Below are 27,380 nucleotides of genomic sequence, written 5' to 3'. Positions count from 1 at the left end.
GTTGTTTTTTTCCTTACGTTTATTTAAATAACGGCTAGGTGTATTGATTGAACATGACAGCTCGTGAAAGGAGGACGCTGTCTTTTGTCTACATAGACAACGAAACGCTCCATGTCCGAGTGGCGTTTGCTGTCGTCAGCTGAAACTCCTTAGCCTCAACATGCTAGCTCAAGCTAGTTAGCCCGGTGGGTAGCAACTGTCCAAAACAGTCCAAAATATGGTCCCGTAAGATGCTTACACTGACAGTAAGCTAGCAATCAATGAGACCACGCAATTTGGCACAGTGTCGGACGTATATTTAGGATAGTTTCAGTGTGCTAACATATCGTTGGCTAAACTTGGATGATGGAGAGACGCCATGGATTTGTGTTATTCCTGGTTACCGGGATTTTTCTGTCTGGATGTTGGTTCTCTGATGCTTTCCCTCTTCACGAAGCTCGCAAAACAGGTAAGGATGCTGAATTCATTTTAAAAATCCAAATAATTCATGGTTAATGAATTTATACGTAAACATTCATGTTAGCTAGCATTTGCTGTCTGATGCTAACAAGCAGCTAGAAAGCTAACGCCAGCATAACAGTGTTTCCTGCTGAATTATGAATATTTGTTATTCACTGTTTGGGTAAAACTTTGCTCATGAGTTTCAAAATGACGTTATATTACTTATGTCTTGAATGAATCTGTAAATATTTTAGAACAATTATGAGAAAAGCAACACAAGTGAGTGAAAGTCACGACCTAGCTAATTGATAACCCGACAAGCTAATCATAAACAAACTTTGCTTGAATCTGCCTCTAAGAGAAAATCGTTTTTTATGTTATAGTTTATCTGCTTCCTATCTAACGGGAAATCACTTTATTATGCCTGTAATGCATTGTGCTGTACATTTTATAAAGAGTAAATTTTAACTTTCAGGAGGTGTTTCAGAGAAATATCCCACTGTGGTTTATCAAGAGTTCACATGGGAGCATTAAAAGAACATCTAAATAACAAAAAAGTCAGTTGTTGAAATCTGTTGGGTTATCATATAAAATTACATTTACATGTTTAGTTAATCTCAGTCCTTCTTGGTGGTTAGTTGACTTGTAATAGTTCATTAATCTATCTAAATGGCCACATTAGTAACTTAATATATGTTGTATTATCATCCTGATTTTTAAAATGGTAGCAGAGAACTATCTGTATTAAACCAAAAATTACATCCCGATTGAATATTTTTTTTAATTGAATATCATATCAAATGTCAAATATTTATATGTATTTATTAGTGCTGCGCCGATGCCATTTTTTGGCCCTGATACCCTCTACCTGGCTGTGGAGTATCGGCCGATACCATACCGATACCATCTGTTTGAAATTGATGTGCGTGTGTGTATATATGAATAACTGAATACTACTCGGATGTAAAATAATTGCCATCATTGCTTTGTCAAGATGCTGCCTACCTTTGTGAAGCAGGAAAAAACACTAATACAAAGTGAATCCAGTAGAACCTTTTATTGCCTACCTGGAATGGGTGACAATAGTTGAATAAACTTTGGGCTCTCAAAATGGTATTGGTGCGCTATTTTTCAGTACTCGCCGATACCGATGCCACCATTTTAGTGCAGTATCGGAGCCCCGTCTGATACTGGTATCAGTATCATTGCGACACCAATATTTATACATATTTTCAATTTTTAGAATTCTAAACCTTTTTGTCAGCTAGTAGAGAACATATTGATGCATCAGATCAGTTGCTTTTCATGAATAGCGTCTTCAAAACATTAACAGTTTAATTGTTTAAAGGGTCCTTGGGTTCAGATAAGTCAAACATTGTTTTGTCACCTATGGTATAGTCAGTCCTGCAGTGTTGTGAACAGGAACAAAAATATAATGGATGATTTTGAATATGTTAACTTCAATTATTATGTTAAACCTCAAAGCTTTGCCAAAATTACAGAGAGCATGGGCAGCTATGATTCTTGGGTATGATTCCCAGTTTTAAATCATAAAAAACCTGTTCTTGACCATGAAGGGTGGGAGTAATTTTAGCGATTTGATGTGAATTCAATGTAAAATTGGTATGAAGATATAAACCCGTCAATTGGATTACTGGTTGCTACTGTATGGCTGAATAATCGGAAGCTAAGCATAATGGGAGATGTGGCTGAACAATTTAGCAAAAATTCTATATTGCATAAAAGGTTTCTTCACATAATATTTTAATGAAAGAAAATCTAAATTGGGTTTTTCAGTTTTCTTTCCCTTTACACTAACCACATGTGGATGTTTCACTTCAGTTTTGTTGTTTTCATTACCTTGAAAGCTTGTTTGTCCATAGTTCATTGTCACAGAACTTTATTGTTGTTTGGAAAAAGGCTTACTTCTACTCGCATGCATGGTTCATCTATTCCTGCATCTATTCCTTTCTTTTAACATATTACTGCCACCCAAAGGGCTGGACTGAGAAAGTCATTGTCTTACTCTTGTTAAATGTAACAACTGAAAATTGAGTGCCTCTGCGAATTGAGAATTGCGTTTTGTAGTGTTGTGATTATATTGCAAATGAAATTGATTGCCCAGCTCTACTGGGAACGACTGGTTGTTATTTTGTAGATTGAAGAAATTGAATTTTCCATGATTACTGATCCTAATATATATTTAAAATATATATTTTACATTTCACATCCTGAAAAGAAAACTAAGGGCAGAAAGGCCCCTATACTAACATCAGCTTTAGCAAATGTCAGTCATGGCATCAAAATAAAGGAACACCAGTCTTTGACGGCATATATTGTCTTTAAACTTGTTGGACGTAAACAACATAATAATAACATTTTTCTGTGTGTTTATATTAATAAGCCCCTAACTAAAAGGGTTCTGAAAATTAACATTTCTTAAACATTTTCCTAAGTTTAGATATCAGTTATTGTGAATGCATGCTAGAAATATGTGTTGGATATTTTATACACTACAGAGTAATGTAGGTGGTTCAAAGCTTTGTCTTGTAACCTTGGGTTATCAATAGAGACAGAAATGACTTGACTTCACCCACCTTGCTTGTAGTTGGTCAGAAAACTCTTTGATGCTGATTGTTTGACAGCCTTGTATCTGTCAGTCTGACCAATGGCAGCTGTGGCGACAATGCAGCTTACCACCATCAGTATGTGAAGTGTTGAACAAGTAAAGGTCATTTTCCATTTAACCGTCTCATCTCATATGGAGAAATGTCTAAATTCTCCTTCTTCTTTTAACATTTGTTCACCAAAATAGTTAAGTGTATTGCAGAGTAAAGTTAATGATTGCATATGAGCATGACAGAATTGTCTCAAAGGCTTAAAGAATAAGCTCTTTAATGTTTATAGCACTTAATTGTTTTACCTACATCACGGGACCTCTCACGAGTAAGATTATATTGCTGTTATCAATCCATCGTTTTTAATGTGCTAATTTTCTTAGATCCAGGCATCTCCTTCAGGGTATATTCTATATGAAATGACCTGAAATAAAGATTTTAGTTATTATGACATTGAAATTAACTTAAAGGATTATGTCAAACTGATTTACATCCACAGATATGTCCAAATCTAACAAGCCTAGTTTCAGGAAGTAGGTTGTCTGTCTTTCTAGATTTCCTTTATTAGGGTCCCTCTCTTCAACCTATTAAGAATACAGCATTAAAAATGTCTAAAGCTAAAGGTAAAAAGGTAAATTGTTGTCAGTAATGTTTAACCAGTAGATTTTCTAATCTTATCAGATCCTGTAAATGATTAGTAACAGTGTGGTTGCTCAGTTGCAATGTAGCATTACAGGAAAGTAATGCATGAACCCATTTTTTATGGTTTTATCACCCCACCACCCTTTCTTGCCACTCCTGTTTGGCCTACATTAAGCAGTGCATAAATAGTAGAGTGGATGTCCAGTTTTGCTAAATAACAGAAAGACATTCAAAAGTTTTCAAATGATATCACGTTAGCTATTGATTTCAGGTTGGTTATCGTCAATTAAAGTCAGATGTACATTTCTAAATTTTCCTGCCATTATTTATGTGTTTTAAAGCCAGTTCATGGTGGTATATATACCCTAGGGAACATTGGCTGTAACCCATTACAGCGCTGTTGTTTGCTGTTTGTATACCAGTCAGTCAGGAAAGGTTATCACACTACAGGCATAATTATCTGTTATAAAGCTGCCAGGGATAACAAATTGTATTTGTATGGTACAGAGAAAAATAGATGCTGATGTTTTCCAAATTCTGGAAAAGTGTCATAGTCTTTTGATTTTTTTTTTTTTTTTTTTTTCATTACGAAACAAACCGAAAAAATATTTGTAAAAGTAAATAAACACAACTCTTAATTTTTCCTTAGAAAATTATTACTCTTTCTCATGGTAACAAGGAGGTAATTTGCACAGGGTTTACCCGATTATTAAGCAATTAATTGGAAAAATAATCTACAGAATCGTTAGCTGCAGCCCTATGCTAGTTAGAGTGGTGGTACATTGAAAACATGACAAGTTTTTGTAAATATTTCCAGATGTCATGAAAGAGGCATTTAAAAGTACAGTTGTGTCTTAATTAAAAGCATGCAATATTCATAGAAAGGACATTAGATTTCATAACTTAATGTAAAAGCAATTTCAGTTGTCTTCCTTTTCTTTGTGATCAATTATTGCTTCACCTAACTTCATTATGAGTCAAAAGAAAAAAAGACAAAGGTGGATATTGGTAAAATACTATCTGTAGTTTATTGAAATACATGACATTAGTGGAGACCTGAACCCCCCCACCCATGGGAGACCTAACTTTATGTTACTGAATGTTAAAGATGATCAAAGACAGACAAATCCTGAACCATCTAGACAATGCAGTTTTCTGTTCCCTACAAATGGGTCAGCTTCTCCTCTGTGAAAATAACTGCTGAAATATGCAGCACAGCTTAAATATGACATGACTTCTTCCTACTGTGTTGGTCCTGGAAGAGCAGGATAGTCTGTTTGAGAACTCTGCCAAGTCACAATGCGATTCTATGACTCAAATGAAACCTAATATAGAAAAACTGATCCCATGCATAAGGGCTGTGACCAGGCTCCTGTTGGCTCCATCTGACTGCTGCAGGAGCATCTCTTGGGGTCCTGAACTTCCTTCTCACTTGTTATACTTGAAGAGACAGCAGGGTATTTGCACTGAATGCTTCCTATATTTAGAGGATTTTGCACAAGGTTGTTTTGAAATTCAACCCTATTATTGTTAGCAGGATTTTACAATTGTAGGTGTGTGTTAGTGCCTGCAAAATTCCACTGGCATTTTGTAGATTTACCGACTGTTCAAAAATTCATTCCTTTTCCTATGCTTGCTAGTATGAGGGTCTTTAGTTAGACTTTTCAGCTGGTTTAGATTTTTGAGTTAAGTGAACATTGGGGTATACAGTATATAATCGTAATTATTGAAAATGTAATTTGTTGTAATAATTTAGTTTCAAAAGTGAAATTGTACCATACATAGGTAAAAATTAATAGATTCATTAAAGACAGGGATGCATTTCATGCATTTGTTTGCTCTTCATTATGGTTATGGCATCTTGGTAATTTAGGACCAATAAAAAAAAATGTTTGGTTATGAAATTATATACCCATGTTACAACCTTCACAATTAGAGGGGAGACTGCTGACGTGATGTTTGTCATTGACAACTTCCACAAACAGGGTTGGCTACAAAAGGTCATGGGTAAAGCAGCTGGGTTTTCAGAGTGCTATATACAAACATGTTAATGGAAAGGTCATTGGTAGAGAAATACTGCAAGTAACAAAGGTGCCTGAGCTACTTTTAGAGGACTGTACAGTAGAGGTCATTTAGGATTTTAGCAGAGGCTCATAAGGTGTGACTGGGGCTGAAATTGGTTGTCTCTTTCAGATCACAGTTGTGCACTAAACACACAAATATAAACCCCTCATTATGAACCATGTGTCCTTTTATATACTGCTGTTTTTTTTTTTTTTTTAGATTAAATTAAGGTCATATTAAGTTTCCAGTGTTAAACAGAAGACGTGTGCACTGGTTTTATATTCCAGATCAGATTCAAATTAGTCTGAAATCCATTCAGACCAGCATCTTGCAGGAAGGACTCTGGAGAGGAGGTTTTATTTACACTGTTGATCATTTCAATAATGTTATACCAATTAAGAAAAATCTAAGATTAAAAATTTTTTTGTAGAGCAAACCACATATGTCCATTTACCTCTTCAATTTGAGTTTTGATTTCAGATATTTATAGAGAATCCCTGTATTTATACAAATTTTTGAAAAAAAAACAAACAACAAAATAATTCCTTGTAAAAGCAAAGTAGACTGATTTACTACAGTTATCTCCCTGCTAAACTAATGAAGTGATGTATAAAAAATAAACAAAGCAAGGTGTGTATGACGTCATCTGCGTGCGCCGGCTACCATTCATTCATCCTGTCCGCTGAACTGCAGCTAGTTTTACTCACATGCCTGGAAGATGTCTAGTGCTACTACCACAGATGATCTTGCTCTCCAAATGGAATTGAACGATTCAGATTAGCTAGCCGAATTAATATAAGGGGTAGGGGTCACAGCTCCAGTCCGGCGCGCAGATGATGTCATACACACCCCGCTTTGTTTAAAAAAAAATATAAATATAAAAAATATAACTGCAGATGTCTGGGTGACACTGATTCGTCTACATTTTATGAATGCTGCCGTACCATAAAGAATTAATTATGAACAGTTTAGTTTGTGCCTTCAACTCGTTGCCCAAAGGAAGACGTTACTTGGATATAACAAAACCAAATATCTTCAGAACAGCTCCACATGACAAAACTAATATGGGTGAGTAGAACATGATGTAATAATGTAAAATCAAGGGGCCAATGTAAAAAAAAAAAAAGTGTTACCCTTTAAGACCATTTTGAAAAGACTCAACCATGGATGTCCACAGGTGATCATCATATACACTTTTCACATATGTATTTAAAAAAAAAAAGAAAAAGACTTATATATATATATATATATATATATATATATATATATATATATATATATATATATAAATTTCCTTCATCCCTGTGCAACTTCCTAATTAGCTATCGCAAAAAAAAAACTCAAAAAAATGAACATTTAGCATATTGTCACTTGTTGGAGACCATTTTAGGCTTGCATACACATTTCCTGAAGAGCTTAAAGACCCCAGCAAATCCTAATCTCGCCATCACTGAACATGTTCATTTATTGTGTATAAGAGTGTTGGTCAAATGTGGTTTCAGATGATACTTCTAGTGGTAGCAGGAGGTAAATCCTGCTGCACTTGAAATTGAGGAAATCAGTCTTGGGAAATCTGAAAATGCTTAGAAGGAAACTGAGGTGTACAAACCACTGTCATTGTCTGCAGCATCAGCTCCTTCTCTCTAAGCTGTTATCATGAAATAAGCTTTGGGTTTAATTTTTTTGCCCCCATTGTTTATAGATATACCTAAAAGTTATCTTGTGATGTGGGTTGGCTTCAGTCTAGAAGCTGAGAGGGGCAGTGGGTGGGCTGAAAGGCTGTTGTTAAAACTGCTGCTCGATTTGCTAAGCCAGCAGCATCCTCGGTCGAGAAACCTCACACCTGCTGTCCCTGCAGCTGCACCATCAGCCACTAATGGGCCCGCGGACGCCCTAATCGCTGTCTCTGAACTAGAAGCTGGGTCAGGGCTTGGAGCTCAGCATAACACTGCTTTTTAAACCTGCAGTGGGGTGCATGGTTGGTACACAGTTGTCTGAAATGAGCCTTTTTCGTGGTTAGATTCAAAAGAAAATGCCTGTCAGTTGCTCTCTTTTATGTTTTGGTCAGACTTTTTTTACTTTAACACTTCTTTTTTGTATTTTTTTCATTCCAGATGCACACACAGGGGGCACTCTGCCTGTCGCTCTCTACCTGCCCTTGACCGTGTCATTAATCGTTCTGGTGGCACTGGTGGTCGTCCTAGTGAACTGTTTGACCTGCTGCAAGGAAAGAGAGATCAACTTCAAGGTGAGAGTCGTGCTGTCAGCTTGTTACAGGAGCTCCTGATATGACTTCTTTTTTTCCTTTTAAATTTGGGTTATTTGCAAAAAAGTATTGACTGTTACTGTGTTGCATTGATCAAACCTCAGGTATTAAATATCCTACAATTTATTGTTGCTGATGCAGGAGTTCGAGGACCATTTTGATGATGAGATCGACTTCACTCCGCCTGCAGAGGACACTCCTTCTATGCAGTCTCCAGCAGAGGTTTACACCCTCGCTGTGTCCCCCGTTCCACTGCCAGGGCCCCCACATCTTCAACCTCTAGCCAGCATTACAGGTATAATATTAAAGCAATTCAATAAGAAGTTAAAACCTCAGCAGGACTGGTAAAGGAGGCTGAAATTCCAGACACTGTGCCTATAATCCTTTGTTAAACATTAAAAAAAAACATTTCTCATTAAATTTATTAGATTTGGATGGTTGTTAGTAAATTGGAGGTTTAAAATGACCCAAGCAAAAAGTGTTAACAGTTAGAGATGTCCTGATTTTATTTGGTTCATGTTTGTGTTCCAGAAACGTCAAGCGGTTTCAAAATAGGGCGCCATAGTTTGAGTTACATCCAGGAGATTGGCAATGGCTGGTTTGGGCAGGTAAGGTGTTTTTGTTTTTGGTGCGTGCTACATGTATTTTTTTTTTATTCTGATTGTTGATTAATGTATTTTGAAGAGACATAGGTCAGCTAGTAAAACAGATATAATTAAAATTTGCTCTGGTAATGTATTTTTAGTTCAGAAGTCTCCTAATACTTTAGCTTGTGTTTATTTACTCTAAGGTCCTGTTAAGTGAAATATACACAGACCCCGGAGGAGCCAGAGTGGTGGTAAAGGAGCTGAAAGCTAATGCCAGCGCCAAAGAGCAGAATGACTTTCTGCAGCAGGGCGATCCATACAGGTAAGAAAACACAGTAGTCATTTCAAACAAAGGGCATTATAGATGTCTTGGTTCTTATGTGTACTATGGTGCTAAGTTCTGTGCCAGTGGTTGTTAATTTGTAAATTTTGCCCCAAATGATCATAAATAAAATAAAATAAATATATATATATTTCACCTGCCTTTACGTCAATTATATTTTCTACATTGTGAATTCTGTTTTAAAACTCACATGTTGGATTTTAATACAACAAATCCATTTGGAAAATGTGTTTTAAATTGTTAATTTTTTATGTGGAGATATACATTTTTTAATAAGTGAAATTTGCATTAATTTGCAGAGAATTAAAGACTATTGGAAAAGGGTCATCAGAGCACATATTGATGACCTTTTACATTCAGAAATCTTTATTGGTGCTACCGTTTCACCTCACAATCCATCACATACATCAATGACCTTTTCTGTCCTCACATTAGCAGCATTACACCGACTTCTTTAACAGCTACTTAACGGAACCTGATATCGGTGAGAGGACACTGATGTGTGTGATGACAGCATTATAGAAAACCACTGCACAGTCAGAAAGCCACTTATTGTTTACTGTGAAATGGAAGATTGAATCCAAATGTGAAGTACCCCATGAGATGATAGCACAGGCCTACCCGTTACAGCAACTTTTTTATACTTTTCTCCTGTGAGATGCACTAAAATATGATACAGTGGTCCATTATCATTCAACTGGTAAACTAGTTTTCGTGATTATGTTGATTAGGAAGAAATGTATTTTAGATATCATAAATATATATTAAGTCAAGCTGATCAATGTCAAAACGGCCACTTAAAATGTATAAACATTTCTAGTTGTATTAAATGTAATTCTAAATATGACAATTTTTTTTTTTTTTTGAAATTCAGTTTCTGCTGCCAAAATGTACTTAAGAAAATAGGTTATTACAGTTCTGAATAGGAATGTTGTTTAGACCAGAAATAATCTTATTTCAGTGATCTGAAAATGGAACAACAAAGAGGAGAGTCCTTTAATAAATGTTAAAATATTCTGCCGTACTCCACTTCATACTCCACTTCATATAAACTTGCACATTAACTCTAGCAGCAATCTTCTCCTTCTCTGTCTTCCTCTCCTTGCAGCTGTAGTGCTGTTTTAAATACATTTTTTATTTTCTTTTTCTACACTAAAATCTTTAGTTCCAGTGGGGTACAATAGGTACATTCTGTCTCCTGTTCTCATGGTGACTCATCGAATCGGGCCTCCACTGATAATGGCTTTTCATCGTTGTTAGGCTCTTGCAAAACTTTGAGTGGACCTTCTCAAAGATTAAATTAACTTAAAGGAGCTGTTGTTAGTTTCCAGTCTTACGCTACATTAATTTGGAGTATAGTCTAAGTTTGTAAAACTTGCTTTGTGAAATAGGCCTCTTAAATGAAGGCAGCTCCTTTGTTTCCTGTCTTTCTCTACTGGATGAACTGATTAATTGAGGGCCGTTTCTGAATTCACGAGAACGCGAGTACGGACTCGCGTTCTCGTGAAGTTCGGTCTTGGCAAGGACAAGTCTTCTCTGATGCATACTCTATAAAGAGGGCAGGGCGAGAACAACATCCGGGGATTTGGTGCATTCTCGATCTGGCGTTCTCGGCAATTGTAACAGCACTCGGGCTGAGGCTGATGACATGTCACGAGTACACGAACACGCTTAAGAACGCATATTGAGAAATGATCTAGGTGTGCCTGACCTCAGTAACAATGACTACAATGACCAGACACTGGATTAATCACTTCTTTGGGTTATGACAAACAGGGAGTAGAGGAATTGGCTTCAGTTCAGGAAGTAGTGGAGTTGTGCATAGAGCCCATTGAATTTTAGAAATAATTTAGATATCATGAGATAGTACTGTGTGGGCAGAAAAACATGAAATTCAGAGAAATGTAAATAGAAGAAAGTTTTAAACTCAATAATTGTGACAAATTATTATATCTTTTTTATTTATTTTTTTTTTCACCAAACATAATTTTTTCCACAGCTGAATCATTTTAGTGAGAATACTGCGAAAACTATTAAATTACTGTTAGCTGTTCGCTCGGTTTTTCTTTTCTTTTCATCACATCTTATTCTATTTTGAAAAAAAATGCAGAACGAAAAGGTTAAGCTTTTCTTTTTTGTTTTACCTAACTGATGTGACATTTAATTTAATTTTTTTATTTGTTCTCAGAGTGCTGCAGCATCCAAATATCCTCCAGTGCCTCGGACAGTGTGTCGAGGCCATTCCCTTCCTGCTGGTGTTTGAGTATTGTGAAATGGTGAGTGAAGACACATTTTCAAATTTCAACGATTCAATCATTTAATAATGGACAAAAACAGCTGAAAAGATCATATTTGTATCGATATCCAGAATTGTTGAGTTGAAATAGCTCTTTGGACTTCAATGCAGCACTGCATCAGATTAGAAAATGTAAAAGTGACTCATGTTTTGGGCAATTTTGACTAAAGGATTAACATAGAAATTCCTCCCATGTGCATCAAATTCACTCATTGGTCGTCATGCTCAGTGATTGTTGATGTTTTTTCACTTGGTTGAAGCAGTGCTGTGCTTTAACTTAGGGGAGCTCCCTCTCCCTCCATCTCTTCTTCCCTTCTTCAGCCAGTTACATATTTACAGTAAGCCCAGGACTTCTCACATTCCCCCCTCGCCCAGTAAAGGAACAGGCTCCATTTACACTCCTCTGGTGTCAGCTCTACCAGTTGCTGTGTTTGTGCTTTTTTATGGGCAACCCGTTCTGGTCATTGGCAGCTGTTGAATGGATTCCTCAGAAGACGAAGCTGTAGCTAAAGAAACTTACAGTAACTGTTGAATAACTCTTGAGTTTGTTTCCATTTCTTGTTACAAACTTTGGCTTTATGTTTGTTCTGTAGATTAACATCTCACTAAGCTGCTTTAAGACTTTTGTATCATTTTGGTTGTGTAGACTGTAACCTGGCCTTTTTAGCATACTTCTAGCCTTGGTGAACTTCTACCTTGCTGCCCGTTTCTCTAACCCATTTATCGTGTTCAGCAGAGTCCAGTGGAATTAGTCTAGCCTGGGGTTGCATCATCCTGTTGGTTTGGGGTATTGTCAGCTGCCCACACTTGGCAGAGCTTCTGGCATTGTGGTCTTTCTCAGCCAGCTCTAGTAATCCCTCTGACAGCACACAGAAATAAGTCAAGGTGAATGACTTGCCACAAGTCATTAGGGAGAGGAGCGTGTGATGAACGAGCAGGTCTTGTATGTTGTAGGTGATAATGTGTAAGGGGAAGCACAATTGAGTGATGTGTATGCTCGTTATCCCTAGCTGGGTAAAGATTTTAAAGTGCTTTAAAAGGAAGCCGGATGAACATGTGTTTTCTTTCTTTGAATTGGGCAACAAGAGCAAAAGTTGAAAGGTGTCCTCTCGCTACTTTAGGTCGTCTCAGTCATCATCTAGATGTGCAAACCTGAAATTTAACCCTACGGCTGCCGCGTGAACAATTTGAATCCTGAAACAAAATAATCGAGTGTAATGTTTCCTCTTTCTGACTAATGATTAATGGTGTGGTTTTTTTTATTTCTGTACAGTAACTGGGTCACACTGATTTGGAGCATTTGGACACGGACGTAGTCCGGACGTTTGATTGAAATTCAGACATAGCCTGACTTGGGCCCTTTAAACTTGTCGACACAAGTTTACATCAGGCAATTTATTACATAAATTTTATCCTCATTAAAATAAATAATTGGTAAAGTTCTACATGGTTACATGGTTTTACATAAAGGTCTATGTAACCATTACAGTTAACATTTTTGGCCAATTTCCTAACCTGGATTTTATTTTTTTGACTTGCTTGGATTTTAATCCAGGGACTAAAACATTTTCCAGCCATGGAAACTCATAATTCAGCTTTAAACAATGAACAATGTCACAATAATTTAAAGAAGGAAACATTTTTTTTTACTCCTTAAAAAGCTATTTCTTTTTAATCAGAACTATATTTACTTAAGACAGCGGTCGCTCATTTTAGTTTATTTAGATATAGATTCTTACTTAACCTATTAATCTCTGTTCAACTCACCTGGTTTCCATAAATGGATGTGTAAAAGTTGCTTAACTGCAATCATCTCAGTCAGGTGTGTGATTTACATTTCCTGGTAGCTTTCCTTGGTTTATTTATTTGACTTTAGGCTGTAAACAGACTGACGGTAATCACTAAAATAGCTTCATGTCTTCCGAACGGTATACTAGGCTACTTATGGGGGGAAAAAATCCTTTTAGTGATTATTTATAACTTGATACTGAAGCAGCTGGGCTAAACCTGAACTTTGTACATTATTGTTTGTTTTTGTTTTAGCTTTTTTTATAACAACAAATTTTCTGGAAACTACATTTAATTACCTACTCCTAAACATTAACAATACAGATGGGCAAAAAAACCTGAGGCCTTTGTAGAACAGTTTCTGTGCTTAAAATGACATGCAAGTGGAGTGTATGTGCTTAGTAGATGACATGAGAGTGTAGTTGGTTGCACAAGATTTCTTAAAGTGGTTTTATAGTTAAAGGGGTTTTTCCGAGATGGCGTAGCTGTCATAAACTGTCCGTTATCTGTGAGGATGGACTTGCCAGGTGGCACTGAGATAAAGAGCGTTTAAAGGAGCCTGCATACAAATCAGCTTGTGGAAAAATTTATTCATTGTAGTTATTCTTATGTAAACCCTAATAAAAATGGATTTGCATGATTAGCTGCATTGCAGGAAATTCCCTTTAAAATTTGTTATACAATAATGCACAAACAATCTGTTGTGTTTCAGTGACTGATGGACACAGGTGTGTTATAAAGCTTCGGCTGAGATGTTGTTGAAAGTCAAATTTACTGTCTCTTTGGCATACCGCCCAGGGGTTAACTATTTGTTCCCATTGCACCTCATGATTGACGTCTCACTGCTCTGTTGTCATGCTGCTCTGGTCAACTCCCAGTGATAATATTTCTGAATGGGTTTTATTTATTATTTTAAGTTTTCATATGACTGTTTTATTGTATTGATTGTAAATAGCTTCCCAGAAGTCACGGTTACAGGGTACTTCCTTGGTCTGACCTAGACGCTCTTATTTATAAATCTCTGTGACACAGCACTGAAGACCATTGAATAGTGTTACCCTTATTTGGCTCGCTCTCACATAAAGTGCTGAAAAGACAAGAAGGAGGGGTAGTCTACTGCCCCTTAGTGGTAATGCCTGCACATTGCATATTAATACAATCCCTCTATTTATCTCTTACAGAAGGAATGTCTTTTTTTTCTCCTTTTTTTTATGTTTGTTTAGAATGGGTTAACAGCTCTAAGTTTATCTTTGCTTGACTCTGCAGGGGGATTTGCGAAGCTATCTGTCTCAGCAGGATTGGACAGTCAGAAACGCTGAGTTGCTGCAGCTGCAGAGGATGGCCTGTGAAATTGCTGCTGGTGTCACTCACCTTCACAAACACAACTTCCTGCACAGGTAGCACTTCAGAACTGCAACATCTAATTAAGCTCACACACTTTTGATCTACTGAGCTAAGCATTATGTTTTGGGCGGCTGCTGTTTAAGGCTGTCGGTGACACTAGATGTATATACATGAACAGAGTACGTTTTTTTTTATGATTACGCAAATCAAAACGTCAACGACATCAGCCTAATGGTTAAATCAGGCTTTGATTTGTAAACAAAGTTATTTACAAGGTATTTAACTATCATATAGGATGTCATAAATGATGTGAAGGTGTAGGTCAACGGTAGTATTTGACTTGCACGCTGTCTGTCCAACCAGTCTCAAGATTACCAGTGTTTTCCAAAAAAGGTTTGTACAGCAGAGAGGCTGCGTTTCGTTTTCATTTTTACCACAGCCAGCACTGGTTGGCTGTCTGCCCCCTACAAGCAGAGCTGCAGGGAGACGTTAAGAACTCTGTGCTTGCAGGTTGAGGTGGGGCTAACATACGATGCTCAGTTCATCAGCTCTATTTTGCATGCTCAGAATAAGCTTAAAGGGTTCCAATTACACAGCTCCAATGCATTGCCACAGTGTCAGCTGTCCCCTGCCAGAGGGATATGATGATTCTGCTCTTCGTATGTAAAGGGATACCCTCATATTGGGCGTTGTTTTAATCCTTGTTACAACTCAGTGAGGTCTACAGGATTTCCTCATTATCAAGGTTCTTTGTTGAGTTCAACTCCGAATGCTTAAAAAATGTTTAAAATCATGATGTAAAGTGTAAAAGGACAGGGTGTACTGCTCTGTGAAGCTACGTAAGAGGGGAGGGCACATCGCAGCAACACAGACAAAAAAAACCCCTCAGGGAAATGCTGTGTGGGCTGATGTCCCAGGCTGAAATCTCAGCTGTGCTATGCAAGGGTAAGAATGAAGGTGCCAAAGAGCAAGACTCAATCAACAGCATGCCAGTTGAATAAATTAGTATTAAGAAACCTTAAAACAGCACATCTTCTTTGTTAAGTGTTTTTTTTTTCTGTTATGAAATAACTTTACATTATTTTGTAGGAGTCTTTATCTAGTGCTGAATACGTTTTCTCCTGCCTTGAAACATTTCTCAAAATCATTTATACAAAAAAGGTTCACATTGTCACCTGCTTCGTTATACAGCTGCTTTTTAAAAACTCATTATTCTTTTCTTTTTTTTGTGTGTCATCCTTTAAAAGTTCATCTTTGAAGTTTAAAATTATGGTTTCTTTTACGTTTGTGTGAATAATAGTTATTGGTAGGATCATTGGAGTCCTTTTTGGGAAACTTAAAGTAAAATGTTTTGTAAATTACCTCCAGAACTTAAAGTATACAAATTCTTGAATAGGTTAGTTTTTTATGATTCCAATTTAGTCGTTACTTAAGTATGAAATCTGCATCCAGTAGGAATATTATTTGTTTTTGTTTATAGTATGAAAGGTTTTAAGTATGTTAAAAACTCATAATTTCTTCCAATATTTTATTTTTAAAAAATAAGAAAAGCTGTATCTTTTCAACCCAATGCAATCAAATTACAAATAAGGAATTAATGTATGATTTTTGTTTAATTGCAGTTTATTTCATTTTTTTTACCCTGTTAATATATAAAAAGTTTTTCATATAAACAGACATTTCTTTAAAAATTTGAACTTTTTTGACAAATTGTGACACTTTAACTTTTTTTTTTAAACAGACCTTTTTGAGTAGATTTTAAAATCTGACAATTTTGAATGTTATTTTTGAAGAAATAAATAGTGACCTCAGTATGACTGAATATCAGAGTAGAAGGGTTTGCATTGAGTCCACAGATACCTAATAGGTATTTAAGCCTCTGGCCATATAATGACCTTGTAGGGCTAAAATGTGGAACATGCTTCCCTCCTTGCTGTGTTAGTTACATGTTGACACGTTAACCAACAGCAGAGGACATGGGAGCGTTTTAAAATACATCTTCATTTTTCTTTTCAGAGGTTCTAGTATGGCTGACGGTTGGCTAAGCCATGCATGAACGCACAAGGATATAGGTGTCTACAGCGTTTGTCATTGGGTGTTTTAAAAAGCACTCTGTAGTGAGAATGCTGGAGGGGAATAGAGTAACACAAGCCTGGATTCCCTGTGAATTAACCACCATGTCTTATTTACATGCAGAGCTTTAGAGCGTGTTATGCCCTCTGCTGGCAGACAGACATAAGGATCTTTAAGTCTGCTTCCTTTCCAGATATATCTGATGATGTGTATCTTAGCAAACATATATCTTCTGTAAGAGATTTGTTTTAATACGAAAAATGACGAGGCTTCTGGTTCATTAATCATATGTAATTCTTCAGACTTCTATCTTTAGAACTATTTTTTGGCCTTTTCTTGCATGGAGATAAATTAAGCATAAAGAAAACACTTGCACAAAGGAGATTAATCATTGAGCCTCTTCAGATGTCTAATAATCTTGTTTTTCTGTGTTCTTGCAGTGATTTGGCTCTAAGGAACTGCTACCTGACTGCAGATCTTATAGTTAAAGTGGGAGACTATGGGATTGGACCCTATAGATATAAAGTAAGGACATTTTGGTTTGTTTCCCTCTGTGCAGTAATTGGATGGTTATGTCATTCTTGTAATAAGCTGCATAATTACTTTATCTGACAATAAGTAACAACATTCCTTCTCACACTAACAATCAAAGATCCTGGGTTTTAAAATACAGTTATGTGCAAATAATCTTTATCTGCAGTTTAGATTCAGTGACGTATTCGTTAAGTCTGGAATAAGGAAAATGTGAAAAGGTAGAAGTGAACCTGCTTAGTTAACTCCAACACGTTGAAAATTAAACAACTAAGTCAGAGAATAAAAAGCTCTGATAACTAAATGTTGTTTTTTTTCTTTTATCAAGCTCCAAAGTAGTTGAGCTGATTTTCATTTAAAGCTCTTTTCTAAATTTCTGTTCAAAATGTTTCATCACTAACTACGTTTACATTGACACAAATAACAGGATCAAAAATGTAAACATATCAGGCTGGCGATTCTAATCCGATTCTGATGGAATGCTTGCTACATGTACACACAAGCCATGGTTTGATAATTTTATTTAGAGTCCATTTAAACAGAGATTTAGGATTTCCGAACAACCAAGATTTATGTTGGATCGGGAACATTTTACACATGCAATTGTAGCTACTGTTAATCTGGAGATATCAACCATACATTAAAGCACATTAAAACCATTCAATGCATGTGGAGTTAATTAGTATTGTCTACATTCATATTATCACTGGGCTGCTCTCACTCGCCATAGATTTTCAGGACCTGGAGGTGTGTTTTCCTCAACAGTGACACAATATTTTGTCCCTTATCTTTACTGCCCATTAATGTCAACATGTTCCTCCAACTCTGGAGAAAGTTGCAGCTAATACAGTCTTTCTCACCGTGTCATTGGAAAGATGAAATGTTCCCAGTTATCTAGAGTTATGCAGTGATCAACATATAACATCTGTAGAATATTTGATAGTTGGATTTTACAGCCAGATATATTTAAGTTACTTACTAATGTTATTTCTTGATCTGAAACTCTGTTTTGATGTTTAGTCTGTGAAAAAAAAAAAACACCGGATGGTCCAATAATCACAGCTAAGGCTCTACTCCCCCTTTTGGATCTTCTTCCCTATGACTTATTTTTAATCTGTCTTTTTTTATTTATTTCTGGCAAAAGATGTAGTTAAGGTTTTCTGACTATGGTAAATTAAAACTCAGCTCACTCTCACAGTTAAGAATTATATCAATCAACGCTATTTTAACTTAGCAACTGCACAGATTAGATGTGCTCCATCTGAGCCGAAACAAATGTTGCCTTTGATCAGACATAGGGCACATTTCATCGCAGAATTCAGATTGTCCTCTCTGTAACTTGATTTGCTGCATATGTCTACAGCATTTGGATCTGCTACATTCCTGAAATACTGCTGAGCCGGCAGTTATGCCGTCTGAATTTAATACTTAGGAGGGAAGGTCACCCAACAAATCTATTTCTGTAAGAAAACGGAACCAATGTCATAGATTTGCTGCATCGACAGCTGCTGAATTTCTCCTCTTTGTCAAGGTTTTTGCTGGGTTTGTCCAAATCCATTCAGAGTATGACACCACGTTTAAAACAATCCTGTTTCTGCAGGAGGATTACATCATCACAGAGGATGATGTGTTCGCACCCCTCCGGTGGCTGGCTCCCGAGCTGGTGGCAGAGCGCCATGGGGGGGTGATTACGATGGAGCAGACCAAGGCCGGAAATGTGTGGTAGGTACACATATGTTTGCTCTGCTAGTCGCCTCATAATGAGTTCATCAGCAGCAAACGGGTGACTAAGTCCCGCTGGAGTATAGAGGAAACAATAACAATGTCCTGTGAATTAGAAGAACACAGGAGAATGTTTTGTGTTGTTCACAGCTTGGGTCAACACCTAAAATATTTTTAGATGTTTTTTGCCTGCAGAAATTAAGTTCAAACATTTTTTAGAAATGTCTTTCTTTTATTTTTATTTTTTGCATAGTGTTAACCGTAATTAACTCTTAGAACTGGCCTCTATAGAGTGAGTTTTAAATTCCAGCTGTCTAAGTTCCTGCTTTACTAGTACCAGTGATACAGTTAATGTCTCTAAACATATATATATATATATATTGATCAAATATAATCATCCTTTACCTAACAACTCCCACTTTCAAAAATAGCAGATGAAATACCCAGCTGATGAAGTATATGCTCACAATATCATTTTTAATTATGTAGGGAAATGTTCCACTAATGTTAAAGTTAATTAAAAAAATTTCAGTGCTGCTATTTTTCATTAAAATTTTATAAAACATACGGTTTCTTGTTGACCTCTTTGAAATGATGGCCTATTACACAGTAGTAATGTGGCTATGTAATAATCAGACTGAAGTCCTCAAGTTTCCCAAATTTAACATGCTAATCAAAGACTGAATAACTTCCTCATGAGAAAGAGAGGAAAGGTGAAAATAGGAACATATTCCTTCTGATATCATCATAGGAGCATTTTATTGCCTAGAGCTTAGAGCAGTACATTAGATGTTGGAGAGCCTTTAAGATCACCGGTTCAGACCTCAGGCAGTTGCTCTGCAGCCCGGAGCAAGACCCTTAAACACCAGACTGCTCTCTGGTTGCTATTTGGTGAGGCTGCTCACAGCTTCCTAGATGATGGGTGAACAGCTCTACTGAGGACGCCATCTCCTCTGCTCTTCACCTGAGCCTGACACACCTGGAGGAGAAGAACACCCACATGCTGATGCTGTTCCTGGACTTCAGTTCAGCTTTCAACACCATCATCCCACAGCATCTGATAGGAAAACTGAAACAGCTGGGCTTCAATACACCCCTCTGCAATTGGCTGCTAGACTTCCACACCCACCTCAGCCTCGTGCTGTTCACCCTGATGACACATGACTGCGTCCCCAGATTCTCCACCAATCACATCGTGAAGTTTGTAGACAACACTATGGTGGTGGGCCTCATCAGAGACGACAACTACCAGGACTATATAGAGGAAATGGAACAGCTAGCGGGCTGGTGCAAAGAAAACAGCCTGATCCTGAAGGAGATCATTGTTGACTTCAGGAAGAATTGGCCCAACCTCGCTCCACTGCTGAACAGCTCAGCTGTAGAGGTGGTCAGCAGTACCAAATTCCTGGGGGTGCACATCACAGACACCCTCTCCTGGACTGTAAACACCACCTCACTGGTCAAAAGGGCAAAAAAGCATATGTACTTCCTGTGGAGGATGAGGAGAACCCACCTGCCCCCACCCATCCTCACCACCTTCTACAGAAGCACCATAGAGAGCGTTCTGACCAGCTGTCTCACTGTGTGGTCCGGAGGCTGCAGCGCCTCAGACTGGAATAAAGTGAGGAGAGTAGTGAGAACAGCAGAGAGGATGATCAGGGCTCCTCTTCTCCCATTAAAGACATTTCATCCCAGTGCTGCATGTCCTGAGCCTGTAACATTATAAATGACCCCTCACATCCCCACCATGGACTGTTCTCCCTGCTGCCCTCTGGGAAGATACTTCACAGCATCCGATGCAGGTCCAGCAGATTACAAAACGGCTTCTTCCACACTGCCAACAGACAGCTGACCTTTTGATTAAAAAACTCATACTACAGTCTCTGCATCACATTGATAACGGCAAACCAAATTACTGCACGTTTGCACCATATAAATTTAATGCTCTTAATTTCCATATCAATGCGTTTTTGCATCATGTTTTTTTTTTCCTCCCACACAAAGTGCAGCAGTGATCAAATGTAAACAGTGTAAACACAGAGCTGCCACCAGTCCAGTTGTCACCTTTAGCTTAACTGATGCAGACCCATCTTGCACCATTCTGTAACGAGCAGAACATAACTAGTGTTTGACAATTAGAGATGTTCCCCACATCTATCAGCCTCATGCATGTTTTTTTTTTCTAATCTTTTTTCCCTGTAGAAAAGGAAATGCATAACCGTTTTATTTTGTTTTAATTAGCAGTAGTTGGCTGAGTAGCAAAGGTGTTTAAAGAGATTAACCATAGCAGCCACTTGTTGTCTCTTTTCAGGGCCTTGGGGGTCACATTGTGGGAGCTTTTTGAGAATGCCACTCAGCCGTATCCACACCTGTCCGACCGTGAGGTCCTGCATCATGTAATCAAGGAGCAACAAGTCAAGCTATTTAAACCACAGTTAGAGCTTCCTTATTCTGACAGATGGTGAGTGAATTCAGCCTTTATCCGAAAATTGTATTTTCATTAAGAAGGTAGATTTGAAACAAGAATTTGCTGTGCTTACTTGCAGGTATGAGGTGCTGCAGTTCTGTTGGCTGTCTCCTGAGAAGAGAGCTACGGCAGAAGAAGTGCATCGTTTGCTCATCTATCTGCGAATGCAAGGGCAGAAGGACATGGAGGAAGATTTCGAGCAACGCTGGGATGCACTGAAGCCTAACCCAACCACAAGACAGACTGTTAGTCACTCATCTTTCCCGATCCTGGATCAGTTCGCTGATGATGCGTTGCGACAAGAGATAGACGAAGTTTTGACCATTACGGAAACAAGCAAAGGTCTCAGCTTTGAGTATGTTTGGGAGGCAGCCAAACAGGACCACTATGACGGCGCCCTCGGGCGATCCAGCATGGACACTACCCTGAACTACCAGAGCATGTTCTTCCCTGTTTCCAGGGAGGACATCCAGGCTCATTTCCCTGATCCTTTACCTGTCACCGGAACAGCTGGAAGTAGTAACTCTGCAATAGGAATACCTGGTATTGTCCCAGTGTTTGATTCACAGAAGTCATCTAATGGGAATGAATATTATATACAGCTTGAGGAACCAGGTGAGAGCGCTGACAGGGATGTTGGGAATGGAGAACAGGACACAGGCTTTACTTCTGGTCAGAAAGACTTTGTTTTATTACAAGATGTCCACCTTGATGAGTCAAGCACAGATGCTGACTTTTTTCACCAGAGCATTGACTCAAAGGATTCTTATTTACCAGACAGCCACATCTGGTCATCTCTGGAAAACGACAGTCCATACCACACTAACATTTTCACTGAAGAAGGTTCAAAGCATGAAGACTCTCCCTCCTGGAGGCGAAATTTCCTAGAGCTCCCAGATCGCAGTGGGAACCCTTTCCTTGATGGCGCTCTGGAAGGCGAAGAAGTGAAACCAAATCCAAGCTATTTTTTGGAGGAGGATTCTTATCAGTTTCCTATAAAGGAAGAGCGAGAGAACACGGATGTGAAGAGGCCTAACAGCACTGAAAAACTGGCTGATAACTTTGTGTTTCTCAGAGAACAGAACCTGATGAAAGAGAACTACAGTTTTTCTAATCCACAGCAGAGCTTTCTCGTACCCGGTGTTGTCCATGAACCGGAAGACGCGTTCAAAATGAATTCTTGGGATACCTTGGAGACTTCAGGCAGCTTAAACACGACCGATATGCATTTCACACCTGCAACAAGTAGCACAGCCTCTAGGGAGGATGTTTTAGATTCTCCAAGCACTGACTTGGGGCAATTTTTGTTAGAACATGAAATTCTCGTGCCTTCCATTACAGTGGTTGCAGATGATAACACAGAGAGCCAGAAGCCAGTTAGAAATGGTTCTTCCTCTGAAGACCTCACTCTACTGCAATCCTCAGACAGGGCTGTAGACTCCGGTTTCAATTCTACCTCAGAGAGGTTTGAGCCCATTACTAACAAAATGGGCGGCCATATCCCGTTTTTCTCTGACAGTGCCACTATAGACTCTTTTTCCACAGATGCCAAAATCTCCAGCCTTGAAGATGACCCTGAAGTCTCAAAAGCCGTAGGAACTAAAATGCCTGAAAACCTTCAAGATAATGTAGTTAGCTTTGAAAATGAACCGAATGGGGACCTAACAAGTAACGATCCCCTGAGTGAACTGATTGAAGACACGGATCTAGACCTGGAAACGAATCTGTCTGATCAGGAGGAGTCTTTCTTGGAAACTAATGGACATCCACTTGTTAGATCTCTCCTTGTTTCAGGTCCGTCTTTGGATCAGATAAGCCAGGACAGTTTGCTAGAAGACAGCATGTCCACCACTGTCCCAACCATCGACAATTCAGCCGAAACGCCGGATTCTCTCGACTCTCTAGACATTCATCGGTTGGCGGAGCAGGCGGAGGACCTGAGCACTCAGATACCCCAAAACAAGCTTCAGCCTCCTTACAAGATATCAGACAGCGGCTATGAGACGGAGAACCTGGAGTCTCCTGAATGGAATTCTCAGCCAAATGTCACAGACTGCTCTCCTGTGAAAACTGACACCAGCATTTCCAACGGCGACGAGTCAAACGCGCATGCTGTCGCCACAAATTTGGCTCCTCCAAAAATCGTCATCTCCGAGATTGAGGGTGTGCCAGAAACTCGGAGTGAGGATCACCAGCCTGAGCCTGTAGCCCCTGCAGAAGAACCTCCTGCTGGCAGCAGCTACAGAGACTCCGCCTACTTTTCCGACAATGAATCTGAACCAGAGAAGAAGGGGGACGAGTTGACTGCAGGAAGTGCTACAGACGACACATGGACGAGGAACCCTGAGGGTCCGACTCTGAGAGATTACAAGGAAAAGGATATTGATGCATTATTTAGCCAGCAAGAAACTGAAACTGTAGAAACTGATGACCAGGACCTTCATCCAGTGACGACTTCACATATTAAAGAGGAACTAAAAAGTGGGGTGGCAGATGCTTCAGTTCACCACAATGGAAGAGAACCTGAAAAACAGACGATCAAAGACTCCTTTCCTGAAACATCCAGCCAGTTACCAGATTTAGAAATATCCCCTCTGCCTGTTGATACCTCCTCAAACGCAACACTAGAGGGTAACGTTCATGCTAAACTGACCAGAACCTATGCCCACGACGGCCATAAAATCAAAGAGCCCGACGTGGAGGGCCGTTACCTCGGCAGGCGGGATGGTCCAGGATCGGAGGGACAGGAAGATGGCGGGGATGCTGACGAGGAGGACGAGAACAGTGAGGACTCTGACGACGACATGCGTCCGTACACGTTGCACAGCTCCAGCTCCGACAGCGAGGATGACACGGTGCACGTGGTGCCGATCATTGTGTCGGAAGACGTCACCGGCAAAAACCTGAAGAGCTTATTAAAACCAACACACCTGAGCATCGATGCATCGTCTTCCCCATTTGCTGGGAGGTACAATGCAGAAAACTCCAGAAGAGCTGTGTCCTTCTTCGATGATGTTACAGTCTACCTGTTTGACCAGGTAATGATTTCTTTCTCCCCTACCTTTCTATTACAATTCATTTTTAATAATTAATAGTAATCCTTTTTACTTATGGTACCAGTTGGCCAATTTTTATTCCTAGCCTTAAACATCTAATTAAAACTAAAGCACTTTTTAAAATGATCTGTTATCTACAACTTTGTTTTCCTGGTTTGATACGATGAGCTATAGAATCCTGTGTCTTCTAACCACTGGGAATAGGATCCTTATTTGCTGGATAATAGTTCGGGAAAGAAATGCTGCTTGTTGGTTGAACAGCATACCCTTTTTATGCTTCGGCATTGTGTACGATTAATAAAGCTTTCATGTGGGTAATGGGGAGGGGTTTTTACAAACTCATTTTAGCTGTGATGCTAAAAACAAATATAATTCAAGTGTTTTTTTTTTTTTTTACTCTTTACAGAAGAACCAACAAATGTGTAGGCCTTTTTTTAATGTGTCCTAATTGTTGTATTCACGTTACCTTGTAGGAGACTCCAACAAAGGAACTGGGAGACCACTCGTCCGGCTTGAGCAGTCAGTCCCCAGAGCTCGGCAGTCCTGTTTCCACAGCCAGCTACCTTAATCGCTTTCCTAACTCTGAAAGCTCAACCGATGAGGAGGGTAAGTGTTAGAAGCCCCTTTAGAGTTTTAATTGTTATGGATAAACTTCAGTCCTGACATGCTGGGTTAATTCTCACAGGTGGTGGTTTTGAGTGGGATGATGACTTCTCCTCGCCTGGGCCTGCCTTCCTGTCCAAGATTGAAAAAGACCCCGTTTCTGGTGCTGTGCCCTCTACTCCCCCATCAGCAGGACGCACGCTTCAGCCGACCTGGAGCAACTCCTCTTCCTATTCCCGTTTCTCCATCTCACCGGCAAACATTGCCAGTTTCTCCCTTACACATCTCACAGACTCTGACATCGAACAAGGAGGCAAGTGGAGCTTCCAGTTTCAGGAATCATTCCGCTGCTCATTTCTCAGGGTTATGTTTTATATGTACGGAGAAGGGCAACAGGGGTAAAGTAAAACAAATTTATAAAACTTAAAGACTAAAGTGATATTTAAAAAAAAAAATGATATAGATACCTCAGCTATTTGATGCTGTAAATTGGTACATTCTTTGCATCCCTGTCCCTTTCCTGCCTACAAAACTCATTACCACATTAGAGCCATCGATTCAAACTGCATTTAAATCTATATTGTGTTTTTATTTACATAAACTTTATCTTTTTTCTTTCTTTAAAGCTTTATAGAGCAGTATATAGAGCAGTCGGTGTCAATTTGGCTTTTTGCTTCCACCGCCATTTCACTTTCATCCTGTTCTTGTTTTATTTTGTGGTGGGTTCTACCTTTTTTTTTTTTTTTTTTTTTTAATTCCCTGATTTTGAAATTTCTTCAAAATGTTATATTTTTCCCCTAGAAGACAACAACCACAAAAAAAAAAGATTTGGGAATTATGTGGAAGCTTATCCAAGGCTATGAATGAAGTAATGGTGTTAGTCATAGATTTAATATATGATCACAACAAGATGCATCTTGAAAGGTTTATTTTTTCCCTCTTTTCTTTCCATCAGGAAGCAGCGAGGATGGAGAAAAAGACTAAAGCATGGAGCGAAGGAACCATTATTGGTGACACTACTGAGGAAGCTGTCCTTTTTGGGAACGTTGGAATGAGGACACGGTTTTTGAAGTGCTCCCCTCAGGCAGAACCGTTCTCAGAAGAATTGGCGTTTAGACTAAAAACGGACTTTCACCCAATATTCAGACGGATGAACCCCAGTCCCTCTCTGAGCCACATGTATTGGTGTAATTTTTAGTCCAGTGCAATTAAAAAGACAAATCTGCTGCTTTATAGACTTATCATGCACATTCCAGGTGTGTATCAGCTTCCTTTCCTTGCCTGCTCTCTGTAAAGTAAAAAAAAAGAAAATATTTTGGATCAATGAATTCATTCTGAGCTGGCCAATAATCACTGCAACCAAACCAGAATAAGCTCTTTGATCTCAGCAGCACTACAATTAAACACCTAACATTTTATATTCATCAGTGCTTTCTTTGTTGTTCTCTCCTTCATGTTGTGCAATTATTACAGTGGTTGCCTTTTCTTCGTTTCATCTATCTTCCGTTGGAGTTGAGTGATTCTCCTATTTGGAGATGAAATTCTGTTGAATCCTTGCGTAGCAGTATTTGAATGAAAAGGACGAGGAATGCAGATGTACCAAACAACCTGTAGAGGTGACGCACTGTATGTAAGGAACACTTGCAGTAAGCTGAGGTTGTTATTGTTTTTATTGATTCTCAGACCTAACGAGGTCAGGGTTCAGCTGTCAAACAGTTGAAACGTATCCCTGATTATTGATCTTTGTAAAGCTTTATTTTAATTGAAACCTGCAGGAATTTTTCTTGATTATTCATCCCTGGGTCTAATCATGGTGCCTGTTGATCCAGCGATCCTCCTTCCTACCTGTAACTGTCACTACAGATATTTCAAATTGTTAAAAAAAAAAAAATTTTGGATAAGCAAGAAATCTCTATTTTGAAAAAGGCAATGAAGTAAGTTGTTTGTAAACAAATGTGCAATGAATTTTCATCGTGTTGATTGGAAGGTCTGGTGGTCATGGTTATGTGACGTGTAGGGAACACTATTAGAACAAACATAAAAAAAAACACTACAAATATTTATGGCTGCTGTTGTAAGTTGTTATGGAAGGTGTCATGCCTTTTTTTTTTTATTTGTTGTATCAAATATGGAAACTTTTAAAAGCCTTCTTTGCCGACCATATTTTGTATATCACTTCCTGTATTGCATAGCTCAATACTAACTAATCATCTTCTGCTGTAATGAGCTTTCTTTGGATGATAAAACCACTTTAAGAACTTCTCACTGGCTATACTTCACCTGTTGTAGATCCCCCACCTCTCTGTTGACACCATATCGACCACTAAAAACAGCAGCCTGCTCCTCAGTTAAACTTGAACACCTATTTAAGGAAATTTTATTTGACCACAGTATACATTTGCTTAATCTTGCACATTTGAAAAATGTAACTTAATGTTGAGATGTTCTAATGTGTATATATGGATTCTGTGTTATTTTTCTGTTTGTAAATTGGGGCGGGTACAAAAAAAAGCTGTAATAACCGAGTTGATCGGTAGGG

General features: G+C 38.5%; 1 protein-coding gene across 1 annotated transcript; it reads left to right on the top strand.

Moving 5' to 3' along the window:
• On the top strand, nt 1–26,880 carry lmtk2 (lemur tyrosine kinase 2). The gene is made up of 14 exons (XM_015394811.1): nt 1–448; nt 7,880–8,013; nt 8,173–8,326; nt 8,563–8,639; nt 8,822–8,940; nt 11,150–11,237; nt 14,312–14,442; nt 16,903–16,987; nt 18,594–18,715; nt 21,027–21,176; nt 21,262–24,220; nt 24,712–24,844; nt 24,924–25,154; nt 25,797–26,880. The coding sequence occupies exons 1-14, from the start codon at nt 343–345 to the stop codon at nt 25,823–25,825; spliced, it is 4,518 nt and encodes a 1,505-aa protein (XP_015250297.1). The 5' UTR covers nt 1–342; the 3' UTR covers nt 25,826–26,880.
• Nucleotides 26,881–27,380: the final 500 nt, after the last annotated feature.

This window comes from Cyprinodon variegatus, unplaced genomic scaffold (assembly GCF_000732505.1).
Source record: "Cyprinodon variegatus isolate N-32 unplaced genomic scaffold, C_variegatus-1.0 Scaffold709, whole genome shotgun sequence".
Classification (NCBI taxonomy): Eukaryota; Metazoa; Chordata; class Actinopteri; order Cyprinodontiformes; family Cyprinodontidae; genus Cyprinodon; species Cyprinodon variegatus.
Note: the sequence above shows the minus strand (reverse complement) of the source record. Positions and strands in the feature narration are given on the sequence as shown.